We start from the raw sequence: 16,065 nt of genomic DNA on the forward strand, positions 1-16,065 counted from the left end.
AAAAACTGCCCTCTCCCTAAACATACACCAATCTAGATCCTCTGTCTACTTCTCCACCGGGGCGGTTGACCAGCTCCCCACAACTGTGCAGTGTTTCTTTTCGCTATCATAAAGGCAAGTGTCGCCCACTGCGTGGTGTATGTGTTAAGATCTGTGGGTTCCCATATATTCAGTATACACCTGCGAGCCTCTGGTCTCAGATTCACCCCCAATACGGATCGCAATACATCATGGATATCTCCCCAATACCGTTGTGCCCACCTACAGCTCTGAAGTATATGCATGAACGTCCCAGTGTCTCCACAACCCCGTCTGCATTGGGCGCTCTCCGCCCGACCCATACCCACTAGGCCCGGACCCGTGACATAAACTCTATGTAAAATTTTAAGCTGCACTAGCCGGAGTCTGGCCAGAATGGCCACCACTCACGGGGAGGAAACCGCCGCCTGCCAATCCTCATCATCTAACTCTAGCCCTTCGCCGGCCCATTTCCCCCGCAGTCCCTGTAACGGGTCCTCCATATTATTCACCAGCTTCTTATAGATAAGAGAGATGGTCTTCTCTGGCAAATATCCATCAAGAACCCTGTCCTCAATGGGGGAGGCTTCAGGGAGAGACGTGCCCTTTGGTACCTGAGCAGCCAAAGCGTGTCGGATCTGTAGGTAATACAGCAAATGAGTGTATCCTACCCTCGCCCCATAGATCCTTAATCCTAGACATCCCAATGATGTCCCATTTGTCAAATTCTCTTTATCTTCCAAAGGCTCCCCAACTTCTCAGAGTTCCACAGCGGCGTGTCCAACGTCAACCTGCCCTCCCACTGCAGGTGTCTAGTTACTGTATGCCACAAATGTACAGCGTGTGCCGTTGGGACAGTCAAAGGGAATCGGGGCGGCTTTGCGTACAGCGCTCTGAAATAGTCCACCTATCCATTGCATACCCGGGATCGTCTGGTCGCCCATAGACCCCGTGATTAATCCAGGATTGCTGTAAGGCTTGCACTTCGCATTGCCTCTCACTTCAGTTCTTGATCAAAGGATGCCCTGGAAGACTTCTGCCCAGACATCCACCTTTCACTGTCCTTATTTTTCTCTGTCAGTCTCTGAAACTCTAATGTCTTTGAGGTTTACTACTAATCCACCTGTAATTACCCCGTTCACCTATTTCGGCTTAAATAGATGTATAAATACAGCAATCTCTAAAACATTGAGGTAGGAGATTAGGCATCTTCTGGTTTAGCCCTCTGCCTTATCCCAATGTACACAGAAATGCCAATACAATGGGTGCGGCCGGGCCCTTCAACAAAACATGTATATTTGTAGCATGCGTTCCTTTAGCTACACATGCTCTGCTTACTCCTGTTATCTGGTGATGGACTTGGACATTTGCAACTTGCTGTTCTTCGAAGAAATCTTTTTAGTCACTAGGTATATGCAGGGCCACTTGAATTCTGCGATTTTTCGGCTGCTGTGTTTTTCCACAGAATTATGTTTTCGCCGTATGTGCCATTCAATCTGCTGCACAATCTGCAAATTTTAACAAAAATGAGTTTGTATCTCAAAGTTATTAAAAGTTACTAAAAACATGGTGATACGTGTTCCTGCGGCATTGGAGAACCCTTTGCAATAGTTAACTGGTCATCTTTAAGTTACTTATTTTTGTATTTAGTGTTAGATTGATCCTAATAAGAAGAATTCGCTAACCAGACAGTGTTATCATGTGGAAAAAAGACAAATACTGAAGTAATGCTATCATAAAATGCGCCGAAATATGCCACATAATTTGCATATTCTTGTCGCATAATTTAGTCAACAGTGCTGCATAATTTGACCCTCCTCTGTCACATAATTCCAGTGGCCCTCAGTATATAGAGACTCTGCTTTAATAAAGTGGATATCATCTCACCTTTTGGGCCGTCCAGACGAACAATGCCTACGGAAGTCATCAGGAGATACCTTCAGATGCTTGCTGTAGTAGTTAACTATATAAGATTTAAAAAATGTATACACTTTCCATTGTGTTGGAAATGAGATCATCGTTGTTTTTCAAGATACAAGCACCCTACTATTACTAAACACACTTTTTCCTAAGTACATTAGAAAGTGACCTTCTTGTTGACATAAAGCTTTATCACATTTGTGAGGTGGGACCTTAGCAATTCAAAACGTTCTCATTTAATGGGTGGGGTTATTCCAACACTCAATATATGTATTTCGTCTAAACATTGGAATTGTTTGTCATTTTTCCATAAGAGGTAGGGATTTCCAGGAACAGTTTATACACAAGTTACTGTAATTCCAGTGCTAATAGGTCTGTCTTATAAGATCATCGAAAATTGCCCAGAAAAACTGTACAAAGCCCCTTTCTTCTGCTAATCAGTCTTCTTGTTACTGTCCCCATCACAGATATTGATGAGTGCTCGTCCCTGATCGGCCAAGTTTGTCGCAATGGCCAGTGCATAAACGATGTTGGTGGCTTCCAGTGCTTGTGTCATGAGGGATACGAGATCACTCCTGATGGGAAGAACTGCGTTGGTGAGTAACATCTGCTCCCGGTTATCCTCATTAATGCGATCGAGATACCCACAAGATGCGAGATTGTGATGGCAAAATATGTGTATGTGTGCGCGCAGTGGTGAGACCTGTGAAAAGAAGGACAAATGTTTTTTTTAAAAATGCATTCGCTTATTTCAGTAGAGTCTGAGCGAGTAGGACGGTATGATTTATGTGAAAGTCCCAGACCACTGGGACTAAAAACTTGCTTGGCTGCCATTAGATGTATTGAGTTTTTTCTTTGGAATTGTGTAGTAATTATTGCTAATGGAAAAACTATTAGTGAAATTGGACTTGACCTAATGATTTCGTGCTGATGGATGTCCTCCAGGAGGTATAGTAAGTACTGCCAAGTAAATTGTAATGCGTGCGGTTTCACTAAAGCATATCTGGTTCTAAAACGACATGCTCTTATTACAGAAATCAAGTTAATATCACCGCCAGGCCATTTTTGTCTGCATTTTCTTTATTTGGCTCTACGTGAATTTTCTTTCCACTTTTGTCCTGCCAGTGGCATGATGCAATAACCATCACTATAATGAGTAACTCTTGACTCGTTTGTGCTTTTTCAGACATTAACGAATGTGTAAGCCTACCTGGCACCTGCTCGCCGGGAACGTGTCAGAATCTGGAAGGGGCCTTCCGCTGCATCTGTCCTATAGGATATGAAGTACAGAATGACAACTGCATTGGTACGTGATATCCCCACTTCTAGGTTACTGGACATATACTTAATTATGTTAGATAATAGAGGTTTAAACAACTGCAAGACAAACTGTCATGTGTAGAGGGCAAGCTACAGATCTGAAGAGGGCTCTTCACCGCTGTATATCTGTGTGATCCCAGAGTCCATGCTACACATCTGCAGTATAATCTATAGATCTGGTAGACCATCTACCTTGAGAAGTTCATTTGCCTCTCTTGAGATTCGTCACCACATCTGGAGGACATTCTCACTATCCATGTAGAATTCCACCTTCGGATAGTACACTGAACCTCGTAGGGAGACCTTCTACCACGGGACATTTCCCTAATCTCTGAAATCTACTGTTAAATCGAGGGGGCAACTAAAATCTGTAGAGCATGTGAAACTTCTTTGAAGCAACATATACCTGAATTTTCTACCTGCTGGAAAGAGGTAGTGCTCACTGTGTGAACATCTCTTGAGAGTGCTTTCCACCTCTGGAGGCCAATGACAATCAATAGAAAGCCTCGCACAAAATTATACAAAGGCAATCACCTTTCAAGCCACACTCCAAGCCTGAATTATTATCTCCAGCTAACACTCTCCTGCTACTTTTTTTTTTTTTACAGAGTTTCATATAGCGCGAACTTGACCCGAATCGGGTATCAGAGCGCCTTACATAGGACCAGTTGCATTACATGAGGACACATTCATTTTTGTTAGGCACAGGGAGATTAAGTGATTTTCCCAGAATCACAGGTTGTTCAGCGTCATTGCCAAGACTCAAACCCAGTTCCCCAGATTCGAGGTCGACCGCCCTAGCCGTTAGGCCAACTCCTCTACTATATATTTATCCTCCAAAGGAATTAACTCTCCCCCACTGAAAGGATGCTTTTCACCTCAGGCGGTCCTATTTGACATCTGTTAAACAATGTACATCTCTGGGGGCTTTCTCCACTTGTAGTGGCCGATCTTATTTTATCTTATTGAACAGAAGGGTGGCTTTGACAACTAAAAGAAGCAGGATCACAGTAGTGGTGACAACACACTACATAAATGGTAAATTCAGTTCATGAATAGTGAATGATAATGATTTTAATGTTTAAAAAAATAAGCTAGGGACATATTTGTGTAAAGGCAATGTACCTCATGAAAAAGAAAATCAAATACATGCATTTATCTCCTAATTTAAAAATATTATTTCAGAGGTGGGCATAATTCCCGGTGATTCAACTGCACTGCATTGCATACTAATCTGTATGTATATCCCATTCATCTCCAGATATCAATGAATGCGACGAAGACCCCAACATCTGTCTGTTTGGTATCTGTACCAACACTCCAGGAAGTTTCCAGTGTATGTGTCCCCCGGGATATGTCCTCTCTGACAACGGACGGAGGTGTTTCGGTAAATGGTCTTTTCTGAAAATCTTTGGAAGTTTTGTTGTTGGTCCAGATTCATTTATTGTTATAACGTGAACCTATAACCAAAGAAGCAAGTGAGAATTGTAAGGATCTCCAGATGTACTCAGAGGGGTAAATGTTGGCCCAGACCCTGAGAGGTCTCTTGAATATCCTCATTCTCGTTGTTGTGCTTAGGAATTCCACAGGTACTGGGATGCATAAGAGATATTCACAGTATTTAGGGGATATTCAAAGATACTGTAAAACTGGAGGGAATGACTGGGAGGACGGTCACTCTATTTTAAAGAGAACACACCCTATGCTTAAATCAACCTCTCCAAATGTATTTACACTCAGCTTATACATATTAACGTTGGTTGTCCAGCATTAGAAATGTAAGCATATTTCTGCTCACTGGTACCTCCATTATATGTTGGACACTATATGTTGCAAGTATGTGTTATAACCACATGCACTGTGATTTGTAATGGGTTTGATGCAGAAGAAATAGCTACAGGTGTTATGCTAGCACAGAGCTAAGGTTTATTCCCACACATTTTTATCGATGTATGGGTAAGCCACCTTCATTCTCATACATAAAGGAAGTCATCGCATGGTTAATTATTTAGCAGTATTAGCTACATTCAGCTTTTACAAGCTGATCAAAGGTATTTTATTTCTTACAGCTGAGATGTAGTGGCATATTTAGCACTTGGTGTATGGGTATGAACAAGTGTGATGAGGGCAATATTGACATGGAAATTGACCTTATTGATACATCCATGTCACAATAAGAAACTTTCTTCTATTGTGTCCTCCACCATTACATGAAGTGATTGTAGATTTGTGTGAGTTAGTGAGTGAGTGAGTGAGTGAGTGAGTGAGTGCACTATAATGATAAACTCTCTGAGTATAATGAATATCTGTTCTTTCCTGTAATAACATCTTTGTACTGATCCTTCAGATACCAGGCAAAGCTTCTGCTTCACACGCTTTGACAATGGAAAGTGCTCTGTTCCCAAGGCCTTCAACACCACCAAAACCCGCTGCTGCTGTAGCAAGATGCCCGGGGAGGGCTGGGGTGATCCATGTGAACTCTGCCCCCAGGAAGGAAATGGTAAGAATAGCCACTTATCTTTCCCACCTGATGATCGAAGAAAATTATCTTATATTGTGATAAGAGAATATGATGTGTGGTTCATCAAATAGCATAGTTTGAAAATTAGTACAACAGATTGATTTAACACTGCTGGCTGTCACATATTTCACAGATATTATACAAAAGCAGTAATCCCATGATCTTGAAGATATCTCACATTCCAACTAACTAGAACATAGTCTGAAATTAGTTTTGAGATGGAACCAGTGATCAGGCTGAGTATAGGAATGTGCAGGACTTTCTTTAGTCTGAGTGTTTTAGAGTTTAAAACTGAAGGCAATATACTCACTGTCAGTAATGGAATCTCAGAAGGGCAACTCATTACTTTGACCTCCAAACCAAATAAACGGGATCGGAACTCTATCTATTTATCCATTAATGGGACCCGAAAAAGACAACCTCTTTGACTTTAATCGTCCAGCATTATCTATTTTCCTTCTTGATCTTTAATGAGTCATCATTCAATTCCCTTGGTGTTCATTTTTAAATGTCCTTGTAGGTTTATCATACTCCTTGCATAGCCCCCTTCAAGTATCTTAAACATCCCTTTCCCAATGATTTGATTTTTATTGCAATCTCATAATAGCTCACAATGCCCAGTTCAGGAGTTGTCTGATGTTTGAGGTAATCTCAAAGCAGATTTTAACCTCCTGCTTTGGAGTGATCTCATATCAACTGCTCGCATCTGGTTCAGCAGAGGCTTCAAATTCCGAGAGATCTCATAAAATCAATTAATATTCAGTTCCAGATTGTTCCAGACTGATCGCTTTTTCACCTACCTTCACTCTTTACATATTTTTATATGTAGACCTACTTATGCACTGAAACCACCATTTAGTGTTTTGGAGATTGTTAATTTGTTGTGCATTTATTATGTTCTAGCCAGTTCACAACTTAGTTCAGAGATTTATATTTCACGCTAATGAAGCAATTTTTTTGTCTTTCCCAGTGGCTTTTCAAGAGCTGTGCCCATACGGGCATGGAACTATTCCTGGTCTTGGGGACACTCGTGAAGGTAAGCAGTTTCCCAAATACAATACTTTTTGGCCTTCAATTCTTTGAGGAGGACATGCTGTCTTTTCCCATAAATCTATAGGTGGCAAGGGTTATACCGCTAAATTAGCAGTTCTGCCTTCGAAACAACGATCATGTCATATATGCAATGAATCAAATATACTTGCTTTCCTCTAGATTTTTGGCTAGTCTGTAACTTTCCGTAGGGTAACTTTCAAAGTAGTGTTTTTAGCTAGACTATGGTCTTTGGTTGCTTTACATCATGTAATAATACTTGTTTTTATTCTTTCTCAGATGTGAATGAATGTACAGAGAACCCCGGTATCTGTGTCAATGGAGCTTGCATCAATACGGATGGTTCTTTCCGATGTGAATGTCCCTTTGGATACAACTTGGACTACACTGGTGTTAACTGTGTTGGTGAGTGTAAAATTTAAATTTTTATAGTTGAATGTTTAAACTTCTAACATATTGAGAAACAGGAATTTATTTCTCTGGAGTGAAAGCAAAAAATATTAACTTTAGAGAATATTCTAGAAAAACTCAAGAGCTTGAACCCTTAGGACATTCCAGCACCCGCTTATGGTGATTTTTTGCTAACTTCAAATTTGACTAGGTTGTTAGAGCTCAGACATTAGATGGGCTGAATTTAAAAAAGAAACTTTCTTGAGGTACAAGATAAATCAGGGTCAAATGAAGACTTATAAATGTTACCTCACTGTCAACCCAACAACGGACTTCATTCCTAGTCAATTCAGTCCCACCCCTAAGCATTAACCATGTGATCATTTCACCCCATGGATTACTTAATAGTGCACCTTGTCATTTTCCCCCGATGTGAATTTATGATGAGGTCAGAATCAGATAACATGTAGTGGCTAAACATAGAGGGGCTTTGCCTGAATGGCAGTAGGTCATTCTCATTTGAACACATCCAGTAGAGGGTGTACTACTTCAATGTTTGCAGATGTGCAGGTACGAATACTTGTAAATCTTTCACTGCGTATTAAAACATGGTGGAAGCCTTTCAGCAAAAGGGACGTACAGTCGACTACTCCACATGGAAAGTATTGAGCTAAATGTGATGACATTGAACCTCTTCTTCCCTAGATATTGATGAATGCTCCATTGGTAACCCTTGCGGGAATGGAACCTGTACCAATGTGGTCGGTGGATTCGAATGTGCATGTGATGAAGGATTTGAGCCTGGACCCATGATGACATGCGAAGGTAAGGTGCCAGTTATCCGATAGCGGAGCTCTTGTTCCACAACCAGAGTAGATGAGACTAAATGAGAGGTCCAGTGGGCATTCTATAAACAAATAATGAGATGGGAAAACGGAGCAGCTGCATGTTGTCTGTACCCTTGTATGCTGTGGATTATGGAGATAATAAATCAGAATTAGTTACTTTTACAACTTTTTGGGGAAGAAACATGTTGATGAATTATTCCTCTTTTTGTCAGAATGTGGCGCGGAAGTGACAGATAGGTGGTCTTCTCATATTTAAATGACCAGAGGAAAGTCTCTATTTTGGATTATGATAAGATTTGCATTATTACCTGCTCTTTCCAGTCAGAAGGTGTAGCTCATTGTAGGAACAAATATTTAACACAAGAAATAACAAATAGTGACGTGGTTAGTCAAGCATTAAATATGCTTAAAGAAGAAGTTCACACTCTTGAAAAAGATACTAATGCGTGGAAAGATCCCCACCCCAAATATAAGGATCAAGACTTCTGCCTCAGCTAGAGCGTAATTCTTATCTTCTGGCGCAGTGGCTTGGCCCATATTTGGCTCTCGAATACCACACCTAACCATGTCATGACTTGACCTGCAAAGTCACAGAAAGAGACTTGTCCAATGAGCTCCTGCTACAGGAGGAAAGATTCAAAGATAGAAAACCTGATTTTTGGATTTAAACAACAAGCAAGAAAAGAATTAAAGTTTATAACCGAGTATCCACAGTAAATCTCGAAGCCCCAGATATTCTCTCGCTCTCATTTTTATGTCCTCGGGAGGAGGTACTTACTGTCAATGAATTTCTGATTGAGAAGCTGGAAATTGTCACCATTTTAAAGACTGCCTTTTGGTTTCTAGATGTCACTTTCAGTATTGTGACAAACAAGATTTATTGATGAGGGCGCAAGCCACCAGACTGTCTCTTGCACTGCCCTCCAGCATGTGTTTTTCTGAAACAAATCCCATTAGCATTGTAGTGTGCCTGAAAAATAAAAATGAAATGTGTCTTTTGCTCTGGAAGCCCTATCTTAGTCACCAGGTCTGTCTCAGCATACATCCTATTTCTGCATGTAATGCCTGTCATAGAGTTATGATCCGAGATATACAGCATAAGACGCCCAACCTCAATAGGAGCGGCTATCTGATGCTTTAAAGGAGGCGTTCTTGTGGTGGATAGGCCTCCCACAATGAGTTTGTACTAAAAGTTCCACTTTAAAGAAGACACTGTTACGAATTTCCGGTGGTAAGCCCCACCCCGTAAGTAGACTCAGCGGGACATGTGGAGATGGCGAAGATTCCCATGTAACATGGGACCTTAACAATCACAAATAACCTTAGAAAGGGTGAAGCTTCTTTTTAAATATTTGCAAGGTTTCCTAATAAAATCGAGCACTTGCTGTTTGGAATTTATCAGGTGCAATGACGTTCAACTATTCTGACTTTTTGGGGAATAACATGCATATTTTGGGGCTTCCTACGTCAAGAATCCACATGTACTGTTAAATACTGGGGCGTATTCTCCTGTTAACCTGCCAACATTTAATGTAGAGTGCAAACTTTATTGCACCCGGTAAATACTGCGTACAATCAACATCACACCACTTATAATTGTGGTTACTGGACACACAGATGTTTGTGCATGGATGCCAATTTTAAAGGCAAGTTGGAATCAGGCCCTACTCTACTGCTCATCGTTAATCCTGTCTGGACTTCCTCATATCTTTTCAGATATCAACGAGTGCTCCCTGAACCCACTTCTCTGTGCCTTCCGTTGCATCAACACTTTTGGAAGCTATGAATGTACCTGTCCTTCCGGCTACACCCTCAGAGATGACAGAAGGATGTGCAAAGGTAAGTGTGCAGCTCTCCATCTCGACAGCCACACAAGGCTTTGTGCTGTTTAGCTGGCCATGGAGAACTTAGTTCAACACTTTGTGATACACTCTTGCATTTTGTAAACAATATTACAGGGTTTTGAGTTCTCAGCATATGTTGAAGACACATTAGCAACACCCTCTGATCTACATTAATGGGCCAGGGTCTCAGAGTGTTAACAGGATGGAGTGAGAGCACAAGTACATTATATTTATTCAGAGTTTAGTTGTGACCACCATCTGCCATTACATGGAAGTCTACCTGCAGAGCACATCCGGTATTTAGAAGTGAGTCGTGGGCCAAGAGCATTGGCAGGGCCATAAATCCCATTAGACAAATCAAGGAAGGGATATTGGAAACAGCAGTTGGCCACAGTGGACGGGCTCTCCATATACTGAAGCAGTGTCATCCACCAATAATTTGGTGCATTTTATTGATAGATCATAGTTTCACAAAACCATTAGGCAAGGCAGAGAATTCAACAGCAGTCTGATCATTTACTACATTTAGTCATGACCCGGTCAGGTTCCTATTAGTGGTGCGTCGACATGATTTTTCTTGTGTTCGGTTGCAGATTTGGATGAGTGCTCCGAAGGTCTCCATGATTGTGAGTCACGCAGGATGTTCTGCAAGAACCTGATTGGCACCTTCATGTGCATCTGCCCACCAGGGATGCAGCGGCGGCCTGATGGGGAAGGCTGCATTGGTAAGGATGTGACTTTTGTCATAAGACTTTGGATTGCAATCACTCACTTAAATGAGGTTAATCTGAAACTGAAGTGTCCAGCAGGTACCTAGAGACGTCTAACTATCAATTCCGACAGTTAAATGCACAGACGCTTCCTGGCCAACACCACCCGGCTCGTTCAATGTAACTATTCAATGACACTTGCATGCAAGCAGACAGAAAAGGAAGACGAGCGGAATCTTTTGTACAAAATAAAAAGATATGGCCCTTCCTTAAGACATGCAGTTGCCTTTTCCATTATGGCACCAAGAAACAGGTGTAAAAATGTGCCTGAAGCATTCACATGTTCCCTCATCATTGCTGGGTGTCAGTGCAGTTTAATAACAGCGTTGAAATAAGTGCCACCATCTCTTGCTCCAAAACATCCAAACATAATTGTGATTTGTGAATCCATGAATTTAAAATTAGAATTCCCATAATCAGAGGCATTAAATATGATAAGATAGAAAATAATGATTAGAAATTGCAATGATTCCCCTACAAGATTCCAAGACAACCAATGTAGATTATAGATCTGTGGAATTCCTTGTAAACTGCAATGGACTGTGGGAAATGTGACGTTTCTTGTGTCCTTGTACGAGAGATACACATTTTTCCGTTGCCCATCTCTTATCGCCATTTTAGGAATAGGAACTGTAGCAATGGTTATTTTTCAATATATATTACAGAGTTCTTCAACACAAGTAATGTTGCGTACCAAGTTGGTTTGAGATCCACGTATTACATAATACCATTTTAAAGGGCTCCTATTGGCTCTGTGCAGGTCATTAGTAGAACCCTAATCGAATGACACTACTGCGAAGAATGTAGCTAGTAGGGAAATGATCCCACACAACTAATATAAATAAAATGTTCATCTTCATTCTCCATCGACAGTCCCAAAACTGAGTACTGTTATATACATCGTTTTTTCCCAAATTAATTGCAATTGGCTTTGCACATACATTCATTTTGGTTTTAGCACTGTTTTCATTGAGAGTGATATTCCATTCAGAGCTCATTTCAGAATACCTTGAATTATGATGCATTTTCATTTGGCGCACAATGGAATTTTTAATTGCAAACTGCAACTCTCTATTTCATTTTTAGTGTCCTTCTTTTAGGGACTTATTTATTGAAGTCTTCATACGGTTTCAAAAATCTCTGTTCTTTTTCTGTGTTTTCCTCCATTTTCAAATTATATTTCTATATTTTTTAATTCTTTACTACAGAGTCCAATATCCTTCATAATAAAATGTGCATGTAATCAAATGCAAATGAATAAAATACAATAAAAAATTAAAAAGCTACTGTGCATGTTAAATACAAACCTGAGAAGTCATGAAGAATGCCATAAGCTTTTTATAATTGATTTATAGACATTAAAGTGCACTAACCTTAGTGCTGTTATCTCCACAGATGAAAATGAGTGCCGTACAAAACCTGGCATTTGCCAAAATGGCCGCTGCGTCAATAATATAGGAAGCTACAGATGTGACTGCAATGAAGGATTCCAAGTCAGCCCCACTGGCACAGAGTGCATCGGTAGGTCATCCAAGCGAGTGCGGAGTCTCCGTCAATATCGTCAAAGTCCACCACAAAAGTACTATATAATTTAAATAAATTTACAAGCCATACATTGCAACCTTAGGAGCTGATCTTCAATGGTGTTATGAAGTCCATTAGCCAACTGGTATCTCTGAGAAAGCCAAGCTCCATCTTCTATCAAGGCCTGTTCAAAGTGCCTAAAAACCCATTTATGCACTAATTATTTTTCTTGCAATGCGCATTTTCCCCTGATGTCCCTGTTTTAATACTCCATGAGCATACATCAACAGACTGTAGGACTTTATTGAAAATGATTCCCTTCCAATTGCAACCAGCTGCAACCACTATTGATTGCCAAGTAACATTTTGGCCACATGGAAATATGTATTATTGAAGACAATTACTTTTCTAGATTTAGTCTGTTGATTTAGGAATAGACCATTATCTCATACAGAATTTATGGCTACCCATTTATGGAGAAAATTGATATGTACACTCAGTGGTTAGTCCTAATCAGCACATTAAAGATAATAAACCAGAGTTAGCTTTTAATGTTTTATGTGACAAATGTTAATGGATATTATGATTTATGGGTGATGTTTTATGTAACGCTGTTCCGTTCTGCTTTGTTATATTGTGCTATGTTGTATCATGCTATGTACCTGTTGGTTAAAATTTGCTGCAACTCATGCATCCCGAACACTGCTTCAGGGTGCTGCTCAACATTTGGGTGACTTTGAAATGATTAATGGTACGGCCAAGAGATATTTTATGACTGCATATTCCAGATGTTCATCTTAAAGACATACACATTTTATAGCTAGTTGTTCCCCACATGTCTCAACAAATGCATTCCTCTTTATTCACTGTCCGAGCAATAACCTCACTGCCAAGCTGAGAGCTTTTTCTTTGTTGTTGGTTAATTCTGCGAACTTCTCCAACTTGTGTACGGAAATCTGAGCCTAGCTAAAACAATCTGCTTGATGATTTGTTACTGCCTTAATGAAGACAGTTCTACAAAAAGCCTGTCAAATAAGGCAGGCAGGTCGTTGAAATTCTGCAGTTAAAAAAACTTTTTTTACAGTACTTTACATTTTTCTGCAAGAAATTGTTGGATCCCAGATCTTAATTTTTGGAAGAAGAGCAATCAGCATTTTTCTTTTCAGGATATAAAATAGGTGTAGGAGTCACAAATTTCCCTGTAGTATACCTGTGGTGTTGCTGTTACAGTGCATCCTGTACATTGAGCAAGAAATGAGGCTGAATAATAATAAACACAATAAAATGAAGAAAAATAGATACATCCTGTCCAATCATGTTGTGTGCCCAGGTGCAGTGAATATTGTTAATGTATAGTGTAAGGATTAAAGACTGTTGTGCTTTTTTGGCACACCATTGGTGCTACTTCTCACCATTGCCAACTTCGACATGACATTGACTTGTCATCGCCAAAATGCACTATTAAGTAGCATTGTGTTACTTGGACATGCCATAACAATAAAATGTGATTTTAGGAGTTTGTGCTACATTTACTATGATGGTCTTCTGATTACAGTGTTGCTCGAAAGTGAAAAATGTCTTCATAAACAATGTTGACCGTAGTCCTATGGCCTCAAATACCTTATTTGTCTCATTGTCTTCTCAGAACATCCGGTTTGCAGGTGAACGAGTGTCTGTGTAACGCCACATTCCTTCTATTCTCTTTCCTTTCTCTAGATACCCGCCAGGGATATTGTTATATTGAAGTTCTGCAAACAATGTGCCAGCTGTCCTCCACAAGCCGTAACCTGGTCACTAAGTCAGAGTGTTGCTGTAACAGTGGTCGTGGATGGGGCAACCTCTGTGAGCTCTGTCCCCTCCCCGGAACTGCTCTCTACAAGAAGATGTGCCCGCATGGACCTGGCTATTCAACTGATGGACGAGGTAATGACTGGTCTTTGGGTGGAACGTGTTGGAACTAAATGGATTGATGTTAGAAGTAATACTGGCATACATGGATAACGAGCAAGTGAGTTGGTGGTTGAGCAGAAGAGCGAGTGGGTGAGTAAGAAACTGTGTGATCAGTGCAAATAAATGACTGAGGGAAGAGATAATGTAAGATAATGTGTGAACACTGTGATTAAAAAGGCAACAAAGATGGCAAACATGAATGTTTGAAGGAGCGGCCTAGTCATTGAGTGAGTTAAAGAGCGGAAACAGTCATTGGACTGATAAGGGGTTGAATTAGTTTGGAAGAATTGAAAGGAAGGAGTTGATTTCATATTTTTCTTTAATAGCAAAGTAAGCCTTTATCACAGGTACGACTGAAAAGAGTAAAATAGTTAGACTTTCATGGCAGGAATACATGAATCCAAAAAGCTTGATAGACAAAGTATGCATTGAAGAGTGGTGACTCTGTAAATGTGGATGCTTTATCAGAGGCTCTGGTAATATTATATACAAGGTAACATGCACATGAGAGAGCATATTTAGGAAATGTGGCATATGGAAGTGGCACTTAATGTTGCATAATGCATTTATTGCTACCACCAAAAGCTGAACATCAATCACTTTAACGTGTCAATCCCAACTCATGGTTGTAAATCAAATGACAAATCAATGACTTTTTAATTTTTCAAGGAGGATATTGTTTGTTGAAATGTATATGCTCGCTGTACAGCCAGGGTCTATCAAAAATTGTTCTTTGACAATCATCCATATTCCAGTATCATCCTACCTCATATATAGTCAAGAGCTAAAAGAACAAATGATAGAAAGAATGCTGAATACATCAGACGTTCACCCCCATTCACAGATCTGGGTTTAATCTATTGTGTTTTGCTCACCACACCACTCCAGTTTGGACCCAGCGATATGCAAATCAGTCTTGATGCTGCTCGCCATGGTAACAGTCCAGCCCGAACTGCCAGACCAGGTCCTCTCTGGACTGGAAACAAGCATCCTGGGACTGGTGTTGGGGTATCACTCCTCATCAGTCATGCTAGCTTGAATCTAGTGGCGCAATGAGCACGGGACCCACGTCTTGGCATTCACTTCCCACGTAGGGCAACAAAAGCAAAAAGAACATTTTTTTTTTTTTGCTTTGTTGCCCTAAATGGGAAGGGTATGCCCTGATATCGGTCCTGTGCTCACTATAGTACTGGCACAGTTACCAGACTTGAACATAAAACAGTGCATTTTAAATAAGAAGGTTGTAAGACACTACTGGTCAGCTAAGTGTTGCGCTGAACATTAGCCGAGCAAAACCACAAATTTAACTTGAGGATTCCACCTACTATTGTATAATGCAAAGCGGTGTACCCAAATTAACGGCGCTAAATCCAATAGAACTGTAGACATATCTTACACAATGCACCAAATGCGCACTGTATTAAGGGCTTCTACGTAGAATGTGATAGGTAAACAATAACTAATTTACTCTTTTTGTTTTAGACATCGATGAATGTAAAGTTCTACCCAACCTGTGCAAGAATGGTCAGTGCATAAATAGCATTGGCTCCTTCCGCTGTCACTGCAAACAGGGCTACACCACTGACATCACAGGGACTTCATGTGTCGGTATGATTTTTCATATTTCCATCTGTTTGCATATCGTCTATCTCACATTCCTCCAATATTTCTCATCATTCTATTCTCGCAACTTTTTTTTGTTTGCCTTACGCAATCTCAACCCTTCTCCATCATGGGTTCTCTTACTGCTACTAAATGTTTTTCTACTTTATTCTTCTTATATTATTCAGGGTCTCACAATGTAAGTCTCTAATCCACATTTTGCTCCCTAAATTGAAAAGTCGTACTAATAAAGTGGGACAAATATGGCCTGATTCGATATGATGAATATGCAAAATAGCTTCAGAACA

General features: G+C 40.4%; 1 protein-coding gene across 1 annotated transcript in view; it reads left to right on the forward strand.

Annotated features, from left to right (window-relative positions):
• The window catches only part of LOC147673403 (fibrillin-2-like), a 259,147-nt gene that overhangs the window by 229,490 nt on the left and 13,592 nt on the right, over positions 1-16,065 (forward strand). The window contains exons 46-57 of the mRNA XM_086947262.1: positions 2,406-2,534; positions 3,125-3,244; positions 4,520-4,645; positions 5,606-5,758; positions 6,750-6,815; positions 7,109-7,234; positions 7,925-8,044; positions 9,784-9,906; positions 10,505-10,636; positions 12,077-12,202; positions 13,922-14,128; positions 15,638-15,763. Of these exons, the coding sequence (XP_086803388.1) occupies positions 2,406-2,534; positions 3,125-3,244; positions 4,520-4,645; positions 5,606-5,758; positions 6,750-6,815; positions 7,109-7,234; positions 7,925-8,044; positions 9,784-9,906; positions 10,505-10,636; positions 12,077-12,202; positions 13,922-14,128; positions 15,638-15,763 (1,554 nt within the window). The remainder of the gene's footprint in view (positions 1-2,405; positions 2,535-3,124; positions 3,245-4,519; positions 4,646-5,605; positions 5,759-6,749; positions 6,816-7,108; positions 7,235-7,924; positions 8,045-9,783; positions 9,907-10,504; positions 10,637-12,076; positions 12,203-13,921; positions 14,129-15,637; positions 15,764-16,065) is intronic.

This window comes from Lissotriton vulgaris, chromosome 12, assembly GCF_964263255.1.
Source record: "Lissotriton vulgaris chromosome 12, aLisVul1.2, whole genome shotgun sequence".
Taxonomy (NCBI): Eukaryota; Metazoa; Chordata; class Amphibia; order Caudata; family Salamandridae; genus Lissotriton; species Lissotriton vulgaris.